Genomic DNA, 20,937 nt, shown 5'->3' on the forward strand with positions numbered 1-20,937 from the left:
AAGATAAAGTTCCGGTAACGGCTAACCAGTTACCCGGAATGATCCGGTTATGAGGCAGGGTGTGCAACTTGTCCAGAGAGGGACGACGAGTAGAAAGCACCTGGAGTTACAGCGGTAAATGTGCGGAAGCTGGGAGTTGTCGGTGTTGCTGGATGTTTATTCTGGGCTATGAGAGCCTCAATCCCCCATCATTAAGAGGAAAGGTGCTGGAACGGGAGCACCAAGAGCACCCGGGGGTGCTGCCAATGGAAGAAACAACAAGAAGCTGTATGTGGTGCTGGGGTTGAAAGTGGGATGGTGCGAATGCTGCGCTTGGGGACGGAAGGTGCCGCCCTTGCTGCCTCTTGCTGGCTGGAATGGCAGCGAATCCACAGCGAGTCGCTGCTTCATCACAATCTGCCCGACTCCACCCACACTGGCTGTCAATCATTCTGCTGGAGCGGCTGCCTATTTATGTAGATAGGCTGAAAAAATTGGGCGGGGATCCTGGATTCAGGATTCAATCCTGGACCGGGGAGCGGCGCGGGCTTGGAGGGCCGAAGGGCCTGTTCCTGTGCTGTATTGTTCTTTGTTCTTTGTTCTTTGAGGAGTTGGATAGACTGGGACTTTTTTCTTTGGAGCATAGGAGGCTGAGGGGTGATCTTATAGAGGTCTATAAGATAATGAGGGCACAGATCAGCTGGATAGTTCATGTCTTTTCCCAAAGTTCGGGGAGTCTAAACCTTAGAGGGCAGAGGTTGAAGGTGAGAGGGGCAATTATTTCACACAGAGGGTGGTGAGTGTCTGGAACGAGCTGCCAGAGGGAGTAGTAGAGGTGGGGACAATTGTCTTTTAAAAAGCATTTAGTTAGATGGGTATAGAGGGATATGGGCCAAATGTGGGCAATTGGGACGAGTTTAGGGGTTTAAAAACAGGGGCAGCCTGGACAAGTTGGGCTGAAGGGCCTGTTTCCGTGCTGTATGTAAATCTGAATGATGACGCAATGAGGTGCCGCCCACTCAGTGACGTGGCTGGAAGCGGCCGTTAAACGGTTTCCGCGCGAGGCTGGAGGGGGCGTTCTGACGTCACTGCCGACGCAGAGCACGTGACCTGGATCTGGCCAATCGGCGAGCGGACAAACAGCCGCCGCCGTCTCGAGTGCGGAGTTCAGGCGCCGCGCCGTTTCTCACTGCGTGTGCGGGGCTTTCCCAGCGGCGTTTCTCACTGCGTGTGCGGGCCTTTCCCAGCGGCGTTTCTCACTGCGTGTGCGGGGCTTTCCCAGCGGCGTTTCTCACTGCGTGTGCGGGGCTTTCCCAGTGACGTTCACACCGAATTTTTGAATAACGGTCAGGAATTAAATAAGAGAAAAAGTCTCCACTTCAGCGGCGCCGACTCTCGCTGACTGGGATTGTCCCCAGTGGCAGCGAGTCGCTGCTTCATCACAAGCTGCCCGAGTGCGCCCGCACTGGCTGCCAATCATTCTGCTGGAGCGGGTTCCTATTGGCTGTGTTCATTTGACGGACAGCAGAATGCACCAATGGGGAATGAGGATGCAGCGAGGTCCCGCCCACTCAGTGAGAGCGGCTCGCGGTCACGTGGGAACGGCCGTTCACGGTTTCTGCGCGCGGCTGGAGAGGGGGGTCTGAAGTCACTGCCGCTCACAGCACATGACCGGGATCTGACCAATCCACGAGCCGAAAAGCAGCGGCCGCCGACCGGAGTGAGCCTGCGCGAACTTCACTCCGGGAGGGTGCGGTCCGCTTCCTACTGCGCGCAGGCGCACTGCGGTGTTTTCACTGCGTATCCGGGTAGTTCCGGGTTTGTGAATCACGGGGAGGAATTAACGGCCCAGAAAAAGTTTCAACTTTAACAACATTCAGCTTGAGAATTAAAATGGCGGTTTCCTGTGTAAATACAGCCTGTCTTTGTATCATATTAACAGAGCGGGGACGGTCAGTTACATTGTGGGCGGCGCGGTGGCTCAGTGGTTGGTGCTGCGGTCTCACAGCGCCAGGGAGCCGGCTTCAATTCCCGGCCTTGGCTCACTGTCTGTGTGGAGTCTGCACATTCTCCCCGTGTCTGCGGCCCTTTCCTCACACTCTCCAAACATCAGCAGCACAGGGGCACTGGCCAGGCTCAGTTGCTGCTCAGTGTCAGGGGGATTAGCAGGGTCAACACGGGGATAGGGTCTGGGTGGGATTGTGGGCGGTACAGACTGGATGGACCAAATGGCCTCCTCCTGCACTGCAGCAATTGGATGATTCAATGTTTCACAGAAAGATCTGTTATTACAATCTCGGCCTTGTCTGTGTAAACACTGTACAGCACCATCAAAATTATTACAGTTCGATTAAGCAGACGCAGCATGGATTCTGCTTGACGAACTTGTTAGATTTTTATGAAGATGTGAATAGTGCGGTTGACGGAGGGGAACCGGTGGATGCAGTGTTTTTGGATTTCCAAAAGGCGTTTGATAAGGTGCCTCACAAAAGGTTGCTGAAGAAGATTGGGTCACATGGAGTTGGGGGTAGGATGTTAGCGTGGATTGGGGATTGACTATCCGACAGGAAGCAGAGAGTCGGAATAAATGGGTGCTTTTCTGGTTGGCAGTTGGTAACTAGTGGTGTGCCGCAGGGATTGGTACTGGGGCCTCAACTATTTACCATTTATATAGACGATCTGGAGGAGGGGGCTGAGTGTAGGGTAACGAAGTTTGCAGACGACACAAAGATAAGTGGAAAAGTGAATCGTGTGGACGGCGTAGAAGGTCTGCAGAGAGATTTGGACAGGCTGAGTGAGTGGGCGAGGATCTGGCAGATGGAGTATAACGTTAACAAATGCGAGGTTATTCACTTTGGAAGAAATAATAGCAAATTGGATTATTATCTAAATGGAAAGAAATTACAACATGCTGCTGTGCAGAGTGACCTGGGGGTCCTTGTGCATGAGACGCAAAAACCCAGTCTGCAGGTGCAACAGGTGATCAAGAAGGCAAATGGGATGTTGGCCTATATCGCAAGGGAGATAGAATATAAAAGCAGAGATGTCTTGCTGCATCTGTACAGGGCATTGGTGAGGCCGCAGCTGGAATACTGTGTGCAGCATTGGTCCCCTTATTTGCGGAAGGATATATTGGCCTTGGAGGGAGTGCAGAGAAGGTTCACCACGTTGATACCAGAGATGAGGGGTGTTGATTGAGGAGAGACTGAGCAGATTGGGTTTGTATTCGTTGGAATTTAGAAGGCTGAGGGGGGATCTTATCGAGACCTATAAGATAATGAAGGGGCTGGATAGGGTAGAGATGGAGAGATTCTTTCCACTTAGAAAGGAAACTAGAACTAGAGGGCACAGCCTCAAAATAAAGGGGGGTCAGTTTAGGACAGAGTTGAGGAGGAACTTCTTCTGAGGGTGGTGAATCTCTGGAATTCTCTGCTCACTGAAGTGGTGGAGGCTACCTCGTTGAATATGTTTAAATCACGGATAGATGGATGCCTGATCGGTAAGAGAATTAGGGGTTATAGGGATCAGGCGGGTAAGTGGAACTGATCAGCCATGATCTTGTTGAATGGCGGGGCAGGCTCGAGGGGCTAGATGGCCTACTCCTGCTCCTATTTCTTATGTTCTTATGTTCTTACAATCTAGTGCTTGTATGAGTAAACGCAGCAACAGATCTCGTTTAGTTAATTCAGTCTGGGCCCTGTATGAGATCATGAAACTAAATTGCTTTTACAGCCGCACATTCAGCAAATGCACGGAAATTGACTGAGCGCTTGATTGAAAACGAGGATATGTGCACATTCAAAGTGCAACACGTGTATTGCCACAGCAGCCCCAAATCCCAAACTCTATCTCTAAAGAGAGAGAAAAGAACTGGTACCCACAATGTTTGTGCCTCATGGAAATCCCCTCCCCGCTCTTTTGCCCTGTCTGGGCTTCTACTGCGCAACTTTCACCTCACTGACTTTGTCGGCCTTGGCTCACTGTCTGTGTGGAGTCTGCACATTCTCCCCGTGTTTGCGGGGCTTTCCTCACACTCTCCAAACATCAGCTGCATAGGGGCACTGGCCATGCTAAGTTGCTCCTCAGTGTCAGGTGGATTAGCAGGGTAAACACGGGGATAGGGTCTGGGTGGGATTGTGGTTGGTGCAGACTGGATGGACCAAATGGCCTCCTCCTGCACTGCAGGAATTGGATGATTCTATATTTCATAGAAAGATCTGTTATTACAATCTCGGCCTTGTCCGTGTAAATACCATTTAAATTGTATGAGTAAACACAGCAACGGATCTCTCTCAGTTAATTCAGTCTGGGCCCTGTATGAGCATTTGACAAGGTGATCCATAACAGGATGGCGCATCACGGTAAAGCTCATGGAATTGGAGGAAGTGCGTTAGCGTGGATTGAAAGCTGACACGCAGTAAACAGAATTGGAATAAATGGCTCCTTTTCAGACTGGAAAGGTATAACTAGTGCAGCACCGAAGGGATCAGTTCTTGGCTGACAATTGTTTTGTGACCTGGCAGAAGGAACAGAATGTAAGGTTTCCAAATTGGCCGATGATACCAAGTTAGTTGGAAGGGCATGTTGTGATGAGGATATTGTGATGCTGCAAACGGATACAGATAGACTGGGTGACTAGGTGAAAACTTGGAAAGTGGAATTTAATGTGGGCAAGTGTGAGGTCATGCACTTCAAGTAGGTGGAATCAAAAGGCAGATTGTTGTCTAAAAGGAGACAGACTGCAGGTGAGTAAAGTACAGAGAGATCCAGGTATTTCATTACATGAATCACTAAACGTTAGCTGGCATGTCCATCAAGGGGCAACAAGGTTTTGATTTGATTTATTATTATCACATGTATTAACATACAGTGAAAAGTATTGTTTCTTGTGCACCATAAAGACAAAGCATACCGTTCATAGAGAAGGAAATGAAAGGGTGCAGAATGCCGTGTTAAAGGCATAGCTTGGGTGCAGAGAAAGATCAATTTAAAGCAATGTCCATTCAAAAGTCATGGCAGCAGGGATGAAGCTGTTCTTGAGTCGGTTGGTGCATTACCTCAGTCTTTTGTATCTTTTTCCCGAGGGAAGAAGGTGGAAGAGAGAATGTCTGGGGTGCAGTGGGGTCCTTAATTGTGCTGGCTGCTTTGCCGAGGCAGCAGGAAGTGTAGGCAGAGTCAATGGATAGGAGGCTGGTTTGCGTGATGGATTCGGCTTTATTCACGACCTTTTGAAGTTTCTTGTGGTCTTAGGCAGAGCAGGAGTCAAACCAAACTTTGATACAACCAGAAAGAATGCTTTCTGTGGTGCAATTGTAAAAGTTGGTGAGAATTGTAACTGACATGCCAAATTTCCTTCGTCTTCTGATGAGGCATTGGTGGGGCTTTCTTAACTATAGTGTCGGCAGAGGGAACCAGGACAGGTTGTTGCTGATCTGGACACATGAAAAATTGAACCTCAGGATCCTTTCTACTTGCCCAGGTTGCTGTAGACAGCGACACGTTCTCCTCTACGCTTCCTGAAGTCAATGACAATCTCCTTCATTTTGTTGACATTGAGGGAGAGATTATTGTTGCCGCACCAGTTCACCAGATTTTCTATCTCATTCCTGTACTCAGTCTTGTCATTGAGATCCAACCCACTGCGGTGGTGTCATTGGCAAACTTAAAAATCGAGTTGGAGGCGAATTTGGCCACACAGTCATAAGTGTATAAGGAATATAGTAGGGGCCGAGAACACAGCCTTCTGGGGCACTGGTGTTGATGAAGATCGTGGAGAAGGTGTTGTTGCCTATCCTTACTGATTGTGGTCTCTTGGTTAAGAAGTTCAGGATCCAGTCGCAGGGGGAGGAGCCGAGGCCCAGGCAACTGAGTTTGGAGATGAGTTTTGTCGGAATAATGTTGTTGGAGGCTGAGCTGTAGTCAATAAATAAGAGTCTGATGTAGGTGTATTTGTTATCTAGTGTTCCAGCGTTGAGTGCAGGGCCAGGGTGATGGGGTTTGCTGTGGACCAGTTGTGGTGGGAGGCGAACTGTTGTGATCCACGCAGTTGGGAGGCTGGAATTGATGAATGCCATGACTCGCCTTTCGAAATACTTCATAATGATGGATGTCAGAGCCACTGAATAATAGTCATAAGCATGCTGCAAAGCTTTTCTTTGGTATTGGGATAATGGTCGTTTTCTTTAAGCAGATAGGGACCTTAGATTGTTGTAAGGACATGTTGAAAATGTCTGCGAATACCCCCACCAACTGATCTGAGCATGATCTGAGTGATTGTTCCCGTACCCCATCCGGCCCAGTCGCATTCCATCAGTTGACCATCGAGGAAGCTGCTCTCTAATCTGCAATGATCACCTCAGATACAGCTGGTACAATGGTTATAACACTGCTGTCTCATAGCACCGAGGAACCAGGTTCGATTCCCGGCTTGTGTGACTGTCTGTGCGGAATTTGTACATTCTCCTCGGGTCTGCATGGGTTTCCTCCAAGTCCTCCAGTTCCTTCCCACACTCCAAAGATGTGCAGGTTCTGTTGATTGGTCATGCTAAATTGCCCCTTCGTGTCAAAGGGATCAGCAGGGCAAATATGTGGGGTGACAAGGATGGGTGGGATTGTGATTGGTGCAGACTGGGTAGACTGAATGGCCTCCTTCTGCACAGTAGGGATTCTATGAGGTGTTAAGAAGGAAAATGGCATTTTTGCCTTTATTGTAAAGAGCTTGTTTAAAAATAGGGAATTTCCACTTTCTTTCTGCCTAAGATGGAGTCAGCGAGATCAGACAGTGTGTCATCCGGGGAGGATGGAGGCAGTGAGATCAGACGGTGTATTACCTGGGGAGGATGGAGGCAGTGAGATCAGACAGTGCATATCCCAGGGAGGATGGAGTCTGCGAGATCAGACAGTGTGTCATCCGGGGAGGATGGAGCCATTGAGATCAGACGGTGTATTACCTGGGGAGGATGGAGGCAGTGAGATCAGACAGTGCATATCCCAGGGAGGATGGAGTCAGCGAGATCAGACAGTGTGTCATCCGGGGAGGATGGAGCCATTGAGATCAGACGGTGTATTACCTGGGGAGGATGGAGGCAGTGAGATCAGACAGTGCATATCCCAGGGAGGATGGAGTCAGCGAGATCAGACAGTGTGTCATCCGGGGAGGATGGAGCCATTAAGATCAGACGGTGTATTACCTGGGGAGGATGGAGGCAGTGAGATCAGACAGTGCATATCCCAGGGAGGATGGAGTCAGCGAGATCAGACAGTGTGTCATCCGGGGAGGATGGAGCCATTGAGATCAGACGGTGTATTACCTGGGGAGGATGGAGGCAGTGAGATCAGACAGTGCATATCCCAGGGAGGATGGAGTCAGCGAGATCAGACAGTGTGTCATCCGGGGAGGATGGAGCCATTGAGATCAGACGGTGTATTACCTGGGGAGGATGGAGGCAGTGAGATCAGACAGTGCATATCCCAGGGAGGATGGAGTCAGCGAGATCAGACAGTGTGTCATCCGGGGAGGATGGAGCCATTGAGATCAGACGGTGTATTACCTGGGGAGGATGGAGGCAGTGAGATCAGACAGTGCATATCCCAGGGAGGATGGAGCCAGTGAGATGATCGTGTCTAACCTGGAGAGTGTGGAGTCAGTGCAATCAGACAGTGTGTAACCCAGGGAGGATGGAGCCTCTTTTTTCCATGCTGCATTTTTCCAATGGGACAATTTCTATCCAGATGTCTCGCTATTTCTTCCTTGATAGATTCAAGCATTTTCCCGACCACATAATGCATTTGCTATTTTCCCCACCATCTGTTTTAGTACCCTGCGATGCATTCCATCAGGGCCAGGACACTTGTCTGCCTTTAACCCATAAGTTTGCCCAACATACCTCTTTTGTGATAATGGTAGTTTCCAGGTCCTCCCTGCCATAGTCGCCTTGTCATCAGTGATCTGGCAGCTATGTTCCCTGCCAGGTGTGCCTAGAATGGGAGAATGCGATATCTCCCTGAAACATAAAAGCTTTCCTTACCTGGTGGAGAGGACCAGAGTGTGTTTGAACTCATTTCATCGTATTTTGCTTTGTTTAAGTTTTCTTTGAGATTCTGCTCATTTTTAAGAAGCCACATTTGAAGTTATCCCTTTGTTGATCTGGTCTATTTTGTTAAGATGCATGTTGCAAGATGCAGAATTTCACTGGCATTTCAATCTCTGAGCTTTTCCCTCGCATGCCAGCGCTCCACAGTCTCAGTCACCTTGCAGAAATGTCCCTCCTCATTTTAGCAAAGAACAGAAGGTTTTCCTGTGTCAGCAGCTGCTGCACCCCTTGGAGGGAGAATAGGGAGAGGGAAAAGGTGAGAGAAGAAGGGAAAGGGAGAGAGGGAGTGAGAGGTGGAGGTGGGAACCAATTGTGGTTTTGAGTGGTTAGAAAAACAAATTGTGCAAATTTATGGTTTCTGAAATTGATAATTTTCAGCAAACTGAGCAGTGGATGTTCGGTGAATTATCAACCTGGTAGATTGTGTTCAGGAACGGGTGAACAATCATCTCATTGAATGAAAATGAATGTTCACTTACTCCTCTTCCTGTAAGTTTGTAAATCCCTGGTGTGGTTCCTTGATGGGGTGAGGTTCCTCAATTAACTCCTGCTGATGTTGGAACAGAGTCTGATCAATGAAAAGTAATATTGTCCCACACAATTGGTCAGAGCAGTGGAGAATGGGAAAAGTGAATGGGGAAGATTGAAGAGAGAGGGAGGGAGTCAGTCACAAGGTGTTTGGAAGGAAAGGAGGGAGGAACTCCTTGGTGCCATGGACACCAATGGATCTTGGCACAAGGACAATGAAAAGATGAGGCTTTATCAATTTCCGTTTAAAACTTTCCTCTTTGAACTGTTCTCTCTCTCTCTCCGCCTGAACTGTTACCTGTTTCTTTCTCTTATTTTTCTGTTCTGTTTTTGTCTCATATTTTCTGGATTTTGTTTTGTGTCAGTCAGTGACCAGAATGAGACTGAGCTTCCTCGCTGTTTAAGGGAGGGTGATTGACACCGAGATCCATCAATCAGAGAAGGGGAAGCATCGAAGCCCCGGCCTTGGTGTTAACGGATGTGCACGGACCATCATGTCCAGCACTATGCATGCGCATGACCAGAGTGCCCTACAAGCTTGCACCGACCATGCTGTCTGAACTAAAAAAAAACTGCTCTTCTGGGGGCCATATACCTCTATCCCCATCCTATTCATGTATTTGTCAAGACGCACAAAGAACAAAAAATTATAGCGCAGGAACAGGCCCTTCGACCCTCCAAGACTGCACCGGCCATGCTGCCCGACTTAACTAAAACCCCCTACGCTTCCGGGGACTATATCCCTCTATTCCCATCTCATTCATGGATTTATCAAGACGCCCCTTAAAAGTCACTACCGTATCCGCTTCCACTACCTCCCCCAGCAACGAGTTCCACGCAACCACCACTCTGTGTAAAACATCTGCCTCGTACATCTCTCTCAAACCTTGCCCCTCGCACCTTAAACCTATGCCCCCTCGTAATTGACTCTTCCACACATGGAAAAAGCTTCTGACTATCCACTCTGTCCATGCCTCTTATAATCTTGTAGACTTCTATCAGGTCTCCCCTCAACGTCCATCACTCCAGTGAGAACAAATCAAGTTTCTCCAACCTCTCTTCATAGCTAATGCCCTCCATACCAGGCAACATGCTGGTATATCTTTTCTGTTCCCTCTCCAAAGCCTCCACATCCTCTGGTAGTGTGGCGACCAGAATTGAACACGATATTCCGAGTGCAGCCTCACTCGGGTTCTGTAAAGCGTCAACATGACTTGCCAATTTTTAAACTCAATACCCTGGCTGATGAAGGCAAGCATGCCATATGCCTTCAGGACTACCTTCTCCACTTGCATTGCCACTTTGTGACCTGTGTACCTGTACACGCAGATCCCTTTGCCTATCAATACTCCTCATGGTTCTGCCATTTATTGTATATTTCCTATCTGTGTTAGACCTTCCAAAATGCATTACCTCACATTTGTCCGGATTAACCTCCATCTGCCATCTCTCTGCCCAAGTCTCCAACTGATCTATATCCTGCTGTATCCTCTGATGGTCCTCATCCCTATCCGCAAATCCACCTACCTTTGTGTCATCCGCAAACTTACTCATCACTCCAGTTACAATTTCCTCCAAATCATTTATAAATTACAAACAGCAAAGGTCCCAGCACTGATCCCTGAGGAACACCACTTGTCACAGCCCTCCATTCAGAAACGCACCTTTCCACTGCTACCCTCTGTCTTCTTTGACCAAGCCAGTTTTGTATCCACCTTGCCAGCTCACCTCTGATCACATGCAACTTCACCTTCTGCACCAGTCTGCCATGAGGGACCTTGTCCAAGGCCTGACTGAAGTCTATGTCGACAACATCCACTGCCCTCCCCTCATCAATCATCTTCATCACTTCCTCGAAAAACTCGATCAAGTTCGTGAGACACGACCTCCCCTTCACAAAACCATGTTGCCTCTCACTAATATGTCCACTTATTTCCAAGTGGAATAAATCCTGTCTCGAAGAATCCTCTCCAATAATTTCCCTACCACTCATGTAAGGCTCACTGGCCTGTAATTACCTGGATTATTCTTGCTACCCTTCTTAAACAAAGGAGAAACATTGGCTATTCTCCAATCCTCTGGGACCTCCCCTGTAGCCAGTGAGGATACAAAGATATCTCTCAAGGCCCCAGCAATTTCCTCTCTTGCTTCTCTCAGTATTCTGGGGTATATCCCATCAGGCCCTGGGGACTTGTCTACCTTAATGTTTCTCAAGAACCCCAATACCACCTCCTCTTTGATCTCAACATGACTCAAACTATCTACACATCCTTTCCCAGACTCATCATCCACCAAGTCCTTCTCTTTGGTGAATAAACCTTGAAAGTCACTGTCGTATCCACTTCAACTACATCCCCTGGTAGCGAGTTCCAGGCACCCACCACCTGTGCAAAAAAACTTGCCTCGTACATTTCTTTTAAACCCAGCCCCTCGCACCTAAAACCCATAGCCCCTAGTAACTGATTCTTCCACCCTGGGGAAAAAGCTTCTGACGCAGCATCAACACTGAATATATCTGGGCGATTGTGCTCTGAATACAGAGAGCATTATAACAGAGTATGTTTGGGTGATTATAGAATCATAGAATCCTACAGTGCAGAAGGAGGCTATTTGGCCCATCGAGTCTGCACTGACCACTATCCCACCCGGGCCCTATCCCCACAACCCCATGCATGTATCCCAGCCAGTCCCTCTGACACTAAGGGGCAATTTAGCATGGCCAATGCACCTCACCCGCACATCTTTGGATTGTGGGAGGAAACCGGAGCGCCTGGAGTAAACCCACGTGGACATGGGAAGAATGTGCAAATTCCACCCAGACGGTGACCCAAGCTGGGAATTGAACTCTGGTCCCTGGCACTGTGAGGCAGCGGTGCTAACCACTGTTGCACCGTGCAGATTCTGGTCTGAAGACGGACAGCATTATTACAGAGTATATCAGGGTGATTCTAGTCTGAATACAGACAGGATCAAAACTGAGTGTTTCTGGGTGATTCTAGTCTGAATAGGCACAGCATTATAACACTGAGTATACATCCTGTTACTGTTACATTTTTCAAACACACGCTGTTTCTGTACATCTATCCTCAGCTTGGAGAGCAAATAGCCAATTTCCACTTTTCACCCAAAATGTGAACAGACCCGGGACAGAAACATGGGGAAAGTAGTGAAATATCAGACGGTGTGTAACCCGGGGAGAATGGAGTCAGTGACATCAGACAGTGTGTAACCCGGGGAGGATGGAGTCAGTGAGATCAGACAGTGTGTAACCCGGGGAGGATGGAATCAGTGAGACCAGATAGTGTTTAACCCGAGGAGGATGGAGTCAGTGAGATCAGACATTATGTGACCCTGGGTAGATGGAGCCAGTGATATCAGAAAGTTTGTTAACTAGGCAAGATGTAGTGATTGAGATCAGACAGTGCCCAACCCGAGGAGGGTAGAGCTCATCGTTATCATTCAGACAGACACAATCCCAGGTTGAGGGTTCAAAATATCGGAATCTTCCTCACCATGTGGACTTGCGTTGGAGGGATGTTGCAAGGAGCAATCACTTAGAGCTGTCAGTTGCTTCTGTTCACACACATTCGCAGTTCTTGCTTCATTTGAGGCATTTAGGATTCCATGGAACACTTTTACGGGAAGTTCTCCTTGACTACACACATTTTCTGAAAAGCATGTAACTTAATTTTTGCAGTTCTGCCCCCTGTTTCCGATCTCGGTGCACCCACAGTAGATGAAGCGAAGGGGGGAGTGGTGGAAGTGAAGATGGGGAGGATGTGCGGTAACAGGAGGGAAGCCCCACCCGTTCCTGCTTTGGCCTTGTAGGCTATTACTGGCTCCAGGAAGACCAGATTCGATAGGGTTCTCCTTCAGATAATTTACTCATTTTCTGTGGCCAGGTTTACTGCTGGTTTCCCTGGAAGGGGAGCATGCCATGTCCACCGGCACGAGCGAGAAATTCCTTCCCTGGAGGGCATTGCAAGGTCTGGGATAGAGATTGAATCTCTTTACAGAGATTGTGTTTTGACGTTTCAATTTTCTCCTGATAGTCTACCTACTTGATGCCATATCCCAAGGTAAGTAGTACAAGGAAGGACACCCAGAAACCTCACAGAAATAATAGAAACCCCACAGTGCAGAAAGAGGCCACTCAGCCCATCGAGTTTGCACCGACAACAATCGCATCTTGGACTTATCCCCACAACCCCACGCAGTTACCCCATTAATCACTCTAACTAACACATCCCGCCACACTAAGGGACAATCTTGCATGACTAATCAACCTAAGCCACACATCTTTGGACTGTGGGAGGAAACCGGAGCAGCCTGAGGAAACCCACAATGATACGGGGAGAATGTGCAAACTCCACACAGACAGTGACCAAGCCGGGAATCGAAGGCAGGTCCTTGGAGATGTGAGACAGTAGTGCTAGCCACTCTGCCACTATATCTCCCAATGCTAAACCAGTTTGTTCAGATCCATAGCTCTTAATTAAAGAAAGGGTTCCACAGGCTGGAAGATGTTTGGGATGAGTATTCCAGAGTGTAGTCTCTTGGCAGCTGAAGGCAAGGGGCCCATGTGTCGAAGAATCCAAATAAGGGCTGGTCAAACTTTCAGGAGTGCGGAAATATTGCCAACATCTAAGGCTGGACTATAATATCTGGCTGGGACGTGTGAGTCAGTGGATATATTTGAAAAGCTCGATTGAGGTTCCAGATGGTGTACAAGGATCTAGGGTTAATGAGACATGGTGCAAGTTAGGATACAAGAAGCAAGTTTCAGGGCAGTTAGTAAGATCATCTTGCATGTGTAACACTTTTTAAAATTTGCTGACAAGCAATATATTTATGAGAAACAGATAGCCCACTGGTGGGACTCCAGAGAATGGGATAGGGAAGATAAACCAATGCCAGTGATATGTGCTCTGCGATTTACTGGATAAGCAAAAAGACAGGGATAATTTCCACCCAGCTGGAAGGCAGTGAAGAGGATGATCATGTGATCAACTGTGCCAAAGGCTTCAGAGACGTAGAGTCGGCTGAAGATACTTCACTGACCATTTTATTTCTGCTAGAATGTAATGTTTGACTTTGATAAGAGCTGTTTCAGTATTGTGGCATAGGTGGAAACCTAGTTAGATGTATTCAAACAAGCTCCAAGAAAGTTGTGTCTACATTTAGCAGGTAAAGTTATGGTCATGTGTTTTGGAGAAAAGGGAGGCTGGACATGGGCCAGGGATTTTCAAGGGCAAATGAGATCAAGATGATTTTTTGAAGAGGCAGTACCAACAGTACCAAGGTGGTGGGGTCACCGTCAGATCTACCAGTTATATATATCTACATGGTGTTTGTGAGATTGTAAATATCAAAAAATCGTCCCCATATAAAATTTGGAAATCACGTTGCTGCTTAAAGATACAAACAAGGCATTTTCACTTCACAGTTTCCATTTAACCCTGCTGTGGATTTGTTTATTTCAGAGCACCAGAATCGAAAACACCTGTCACAAAAATGGCTGAAGGTTTCAACAGCGGAGTATATCCAATATCTTCAAAAAGATTGACATTGGACAATGGTAGGTTCAGAAAACACTCCCAAGTTTTCAACGTCCTGTGAATGAATCCAGACCTCATTCATGAACCTGCAGTTCACACAAGGAACAGAGAAGAATATAGCAGCAGCAAATTATAAACCAGTAATGCTGATACAATGAAGTTGTGCTGAAAGCAATGTCTAGTGCATGTCGATAGGCATTGCTTACATAGACATCCAGCAGGCATTTGGACAGAGTTTCTTAAAATGTCTGTCATGCAATTGAAGGCACATTTTTGACCTCATTGTAAAATTGGTGGAAAAGCAAGGGATAGAGATGAGGTAAATGGACATTTAGGCTGACTGTCAGGATGCAACTTGCTGTGTTCCAGAAGCATCTGTGTTAGGCTCACAATTACTAACCAAATTTATTGACAGCCTCGATGATGGAATAAAAAATTGGATATATAAAACTGATTATGACACAAAGTTATTGAAACATCGTAGTCAGTACAGCTGGCAATATGCAAAGAAATATCAGTAAATTAAGTGAACTGGCACATTTGTGGCAAATAGATTAAAATGCAGGCCAATATCAGGTCCTTCACTTTCAATAAGGGATAGAACAGGGCCCTTTCCAAATGTGGAAAACCTAGAAACTTGGAAGCTCTACAGAACCTTGAGAATCCCTGAATATAGATTGTTAAAATATCGTGAAAAGGGAGCAAAAAGTAAAACAAACAATTTAATGTTGGATTTTATGTCCAGAGAACAAGAGCATGTAGGGATAGAAGTTATGTTACAAGCGAGACAAGCTCCTGAATAGACCAATCCCGGCTGTGGCGATTGCAGTTAAAATAAAGGCAAAACCTTTCCGGAATGAAATTGGAAAATGCTTCTAAACGCAAAAACATTTCCTGCCAAAAAAGGTAATTGATATTGGTAATTTAACGTGAATTGCTTCTTACTAACCAGGGGTATGAAGTGATTTGGAGGTCAGCTGGATATATGGGTTTTATTCACAAATGAGATAAATATCACGAATGTTTTCTGAAAGATAGTTGATAACATGGCTCACATGACATTTCAGTGGGTTGTTTTAAGTTTACGGGAAATTAAAACAGCCTATATAGGAACTCATTGTGTTTCATTTTTTTCCAATTTCTGTTCACAGATCCAAACTCTAAAATCACTGAGTTCTTGACAAACTGTGAAGATGACCAACTGTTGCTGTTGACCAAATTCTACCGGGACAGACTAGAACAGGCGATTGAAGGAGTGGCGAGACTCTGTCTGATGTTTACAGCATGCGATCATATTGGTGTGAAAGAAAGTCATGTAAGTCCAGGATATAGTGGGTTTAGTGATTTTGTCCATTTTCACATCGCAGACCTGATGAAATTAGAGGAAGAATAATTTGCTGAACAATAAGAAGCTATGGTCTCTCTTGCTGCTCTCCTAAAAAGACAACTGTTCCAATACAGCTACAATGCTGGCAACATGGAATACACCCAACAACGTGTAAAAAACTGTCTATCCCATGCCCAAAACAGGACAAATCCATATGGAAAATTTGCACCCCACAAGCCTCCTCCCACTAAGTGGCAGAGATAAAATGAGTAATTACCAGTGACTTAAAGTTGCAGATACTTTGCAGTATGGGACGGCAAAGTGGCACAGTGGTTAGCATTACTGCCTCATAGCGCTGGGAACCCGGGTTCGATTCCTGGTTTGAGTCATTTTCTACGTGGTGTCTGCATGTTCTCCACATTTTAAAGTTTATTTATTATTGTGAAAAGTAGGCTTGCATTAACTCTGCAAAGATGTGACTGTGAATATCCCCCAGTTGCCATACTCCAGCGCCTTTTCGGGAACACTGAGGGTGAATTTAGCATGGCCAATGCACCTAACCAGAGCACCCGGAAGAAACCCACGCAGACACTGGGAGACTGTGCAGATTCCACACAGTGACCCAAGCCGGGAATTGAACCCAGGTCCGTGGCGCTATGAGGCAGCACTGCTAACTACTTTGGAACCGTGCTGCCGAGTTTTTGTGTGCGTTTCCGTCGGGTGTTCAGCTTTCCTCCGACAGTCTGAAAGACGTGATGGTTAGGTGCATTGACCATGTGAAATTCTCCCTCAATGTACCTGAACAGGCGCTGGAGCGTGACAACGACGGGATTTCCTCGGTCACTACATTGCATTCTTAATGCAAGCCTCTATGTAACATGAATAAATACACTTTAAGCATTTAATAACATGATAATTGAAGTTCCTTTTAGGTACTGCCAGTATCACTTGCCTCCTGATCTCATTAAACCCTTGGTCCATTCATGGACCAACACGAGTGTCTGCCTCTGACGTCACAACATTATTTGATTGAACTCTGTCATGGAACGCTAAGGCGATAGAAATGAATGGGAACTGCGCTAAATCTCTGCAATGGCTGCAGTCATACCTAGCACAATGATAGTCATGATTGTTCGAGGTCAATCATGGCAGACCCATGGCCCTGATACTAGAGTTCCTCAACGTCCTGTGTTCTCTGAAAATATCTCCAGCTGTTTCATGAGGGAAATATGATAGGATGAGGGATGAATTGGCTAAGGTCGACTGGGAGAGCAGGCTGGCAGGTAGGATAGCTGAGGAACAGTGGAGGATTTTTAAGGAGATCCTTTTCAGTTCTCAGCAGAAATATATTCCAGCAAAAAACAAGGATTGTAAGAAAAGGGAGAACCAGCCGTGGATAACGAAGGAAATAAAGGAGAGTATTAAAATAAAAACAGCTGCGTACAGAGTGGCCAAAAATAGTGGAGAAACAAGTGATTGGGAAAAATTTAAGAAACAACAAAGAGAAACTAAGAAAGCGATAAAGAAAGGAAGGATAGACTATGAAGCTAGGCTAGCAATTAATATAAAAAATGATAGTAAAAGTTTTTATAAATATTTAAAAAGGAATAGAGTGGCTAGAGTGAATGTTGGACCCTTGGAGGACGAGAGGGGGGAGTTAATAGTGGGAAATGAGGATATGGCTGAGTCTTTAAATAAGTTTTTTGTGTCGGTCTTCACGGTGGAGGACACAAATAGTTTGCCAAATATTAACGATAGAGGTTTGGCAGCAGGAGAAATACTTAAGACGATTAATGTTACCAGAGAGGCAGTGCTGGGTAGACTAATGGGACTGAAGGTGGACAAGTCCCCGGGTCCGGATGGAATGCATCCCAGGGTATGAAAGAAATGTCAGAGGTAATAGTGGATGCGTTAGTGATTATTTATCAAAACTCGTTGCATTCTGGGGTAGTGCCGGTTGATTGGAAAACGGCTAATGTTACGCCGCTGTTTAAAAAAGGAAGGAGACAAAAGGCGGGTAACTATAGGCCGGTCAGCTTAACGTCTGTAGTAGGGAAAATGCTGGAATCCATTATTAAAGAGGAGATAGCAGGGCATCTGGATAGAAATGGTTCGATCAATCAGACGCAGCATGGATTCATGAGGGGAAAGTCGTGCTTGACGAACATGTTGGATTTTTATGAAGATGTGACTAGGGCGGTTGATGGAGGAGAACCGGTGGATGCGGTGTTTTTGGATTTCCAAAAGGCGTTTGATAAGGTGCCCCATAAAAGGCTGCTGAAGAAGATTAGGGCACACGGAGTTGGGGGTAGTGTGTTAAAGTGGATTGGGGACTGGCTATCCGACAGGAAGCAAAGAGTCGGAATAAATGGGTGTTTTTCCGGTTGGAGGAAGGTAACTAGTGGCGTGCCGCAGGGATCGGTACTCGGGCCGCAATTGTTTACCATTTATATAGATGATCTGGAGGAGGGGACGGAGTGTAGGGTAACGAAGTTTGCAGATGACACAAAGATAAGTGGAAAAGTGAATCGTGTGGAGGACGGAGAAGATCTGCAGAGAGATTTGGACAGGCTGAGTGAGTGGGCGAGGATATGGCAAATGGAGTATAACGTTGAGAAATGCGAGGTTATACACTTTGGAGGAAATAATAACAAATGGGATTACTATCTCAATGGAAACAAATTAAAACATGCTACCGTGCAAAGGGACCTGGGGGTCCTTGTGCATGAGACGCAAAAGCCCAGTCTGCAGGTACAACAGGTGATCAAGAAGGCAAATGGGATGTTGGCCTATATTGCGAGGGGGATAGAATATAAAAGCAGGGATGTCTTGATGCACCTGTACAGGGCATTGGTGAGGCCGCAGCTGGAATATTGTGTGCAGTATTGGTCCCCTTATATGAGGAAGGATATATTGGCATTGGAGGGAGTGCAGAGAAGGTTCACCAGGTTGATACCGGAGATGAGGGGTTTGGATTATGAGGAGAGGCTGAGGAGATTGGGTTTGTACTCGTTGGAGTTTAGAAGGATGAGGGGGGATCTTATGGAGACTTATAAGATAATGCGGGGGCTGGATAGGGTGGAGGCGGAGAGATTCTTTCCACTTAGTAAGGAAGTTAAAACTAGAGGACACAGCCTCAAAGTAAAGGGGGGTCGGTTTAAGACAGAGTTGAGGAGGAACTTCTTCTCCCAGAGGGTGGTGAATCTCTGGAATTCTCTGCCCACTGAGGTGGTGGAGGCTACCTCGCTGAATATGTTTAAAGCGCGGATGGATGAATTCCTGATCGGTAAGGGAATTAAGGGTTATGGGGATCAGGCGGGTAAGTGGTACTGATCCACGTCAGATCAGCCATGATCTTATTGAATGGCGGGGCAGGCTCGAGGGGCTAGATGGCCTACTCCTGCTCCTATTTCTTATGTTCTTATGACCTATCTGCTATCAATTGGTCAGAAGTGGAGGTGTTTTAGTATTGATTTTAAAATGTACAACTTAATCTGTAACTCCTCAGATATCAGAGCTGGACAATATCCAGTCTAGTAAATGGTCAGTGATATTCCTGCCACACAACTCCATCCCTGTTTGACACTAAGTCACATTACCATTGCGGAAACCCCCTTCAACAACCATGAGAGTTACAATTGAAAACAAACTCAACGAGAAGAGTCAGAGGCTGGGAATTTGCTGCAAGGCTCACTTCCTAAATTCCCAAAGTCTGCAAATAATCCAGAAGACAAAAATGGGCAACGTGACGGAATACACTTCACAATCATGGATCATTGTGTCCAACATTATCTAAGCAGCTAAACACTATCTAGAATAAAGCTGCCCACTTGATTTGCATGGAATTTGTTCTTAAAAATATTTCCTCCCACGTCACAATGTCAGCATGTGCACCTCGTAAAAGATGCACTGCAGCAAATCACTAACACTCCCTTAACAGAACGTCCAAAGCCTACGCCTCTCCCACCTTGAAGTACAATGGGTGAAAGATAGGTCCGGTGTACCCAATAGCTACTCATCTAGCCCCTTCATCCAACTGCCTCCTTCAATAATTATTTTGTACTGAGGCATCTTCAATCACACAATCGTATAAAAATATTTTGTGTTTAAAAATTGTTTTTCATGTCGACCAAGCATCTCCAAACTCCTTGTTTTCAATGAAGTAGTTTTGAGTTGCTGTCGTTGTATTCTAGGAAACATGTCAGGCAATTTTCAGACATCAAATTCCCATGGGTAACAATGTGATAATGAACATATAATGTATCTTCTTACGATGTTGATTGGGGCATAACTCTGACTCTTTTCTAAAATGGTGCTGTGCGACATTTTTCATCCACTGCAATGGGCAGATTGTACCTTGTGTAAACGTCTCATCTGAAAGACAGCACTTCCAAAAATGTAATCCTCCTCACTCTTGTGGTTGAGTGTAATCCTAACTTCTGCGTCCCAAAAAAGAAAAGATCTGATTGCAGGAGGAGGAAGGATTATCTCACTGATTCAAATCAGTATTTCGTTGTTAAATACACAATACCACATAATTTTATTCCCACGCTACTAATGATAATGAATGCAACAAGATCTTTGTAGAATTTGACAGGAAGGAAACTGGAAAATAGGAAAGAAAAGGAGACACATAGCAAGTATTGTGATCTCAAAACGATCTGCAGAGGTGAAAATAGCCAAAGGATCTGTCAGCATCTGAAAAGGAAACGGTTTGGGTATAATTCTGAAAAAAAAAGAAAATGGTGTTAGTGGCAGTGAAAAAAGTAGAGTGAGAGGTAACAAAGGCCGGTGGGAGAAAAGCAGCTTAAAACACAAAAGAGTTGGAATGATGGAAATGTGTCAAACAAAAACTGGGAAAGGGACACAAATGAAAATTTTGGGAACGAAAAACCCAACTGCTCCCCATTGTTGCTGTACATTGATTTCATTTCTTGCTTTCAGCATCTTGAAAACTTGCACCAACACATCCCATATTCTGCTCCGCCCGAGTGGAATTATTCCAACATTCACAAATTCTCACATTAACAATAATTGCTCAACTCTGGTAACATCCTTGTTTTGACTGCATGACAACTTAACATTGAAATGTTAAAACTGCATACAACCAAGTAAAGTTCCTTACCCCTTTCTCCTCAATCCCCAACATCAACAAGTTGAGCTTCTCTTTCTTTAATTTATACTTTTCTGGATGTGCGTGTCACCATCCAGGCCAGGATTTATTTATTTATTCCTAATTGACGGTGTTGATGATCTGACATCATGCAATGCTGCAGCCTATGTGGGGTGTAGAAGTTAAGGTGTTAAACACGAAATCCAGAATTCATGCAATAAGGGTCCAACTGAAATCATGGATGACTTACATTTACACGTAGATTGGACAAACCAAATTAGCAATGGTATAGTAGAGGAGGCATTCCTGGAGTGTTCTTTTTAGACAAATGCATTGAGG

General features: G+C 46.0%; 1 protein-coding gene across 1 annotated transcript in view; it reads left to right on the top strand.

Moving 5' to 3' along the window:
- Positions 1 to 1,224: 1,224 nt before the first annotated feature.
- The window catches only part of LOC144482121 (NACHT, LRR and PYD domains-containing protein 3-like), a 90,373-nt gene continuing 70,660 nt past the window's right edge, over positions 1,225 to 20,937 (top strand). Inside the window, 4 exon segments of the mRNA XM_078201351.1 lie at positions 1,225 to 1,325; positions 14,084 to 14,178; positions 15,310 to 15,401; positions 16,292 to 16,335. Of these exon segments, the coding sequence (XP_078057477.1) occupies positions 14,115 to 14,178; positions 15,310 to 15,401; positions 16,292 to 16,335 (200 nt within the window). The 5' untranslated portion in view covers positions 1,225 to 1,325; positions 14,084 to 14,114.

Source organism: Mustelus asterias (genome assembly GCF_964213995.1).
Source record: "Mustelus asterias chromosome 26 unlocalized genomic scaffold, sMusAst1.hap1.1 SUPER_26_unloc_2, whole genome shotgun sequence".
NCBI lineage: Eukaryota > Metazoa > Chordata > Chondrichthyes > Carcharhiniformes > Triakidae > Mustelus > Mustelus asterias.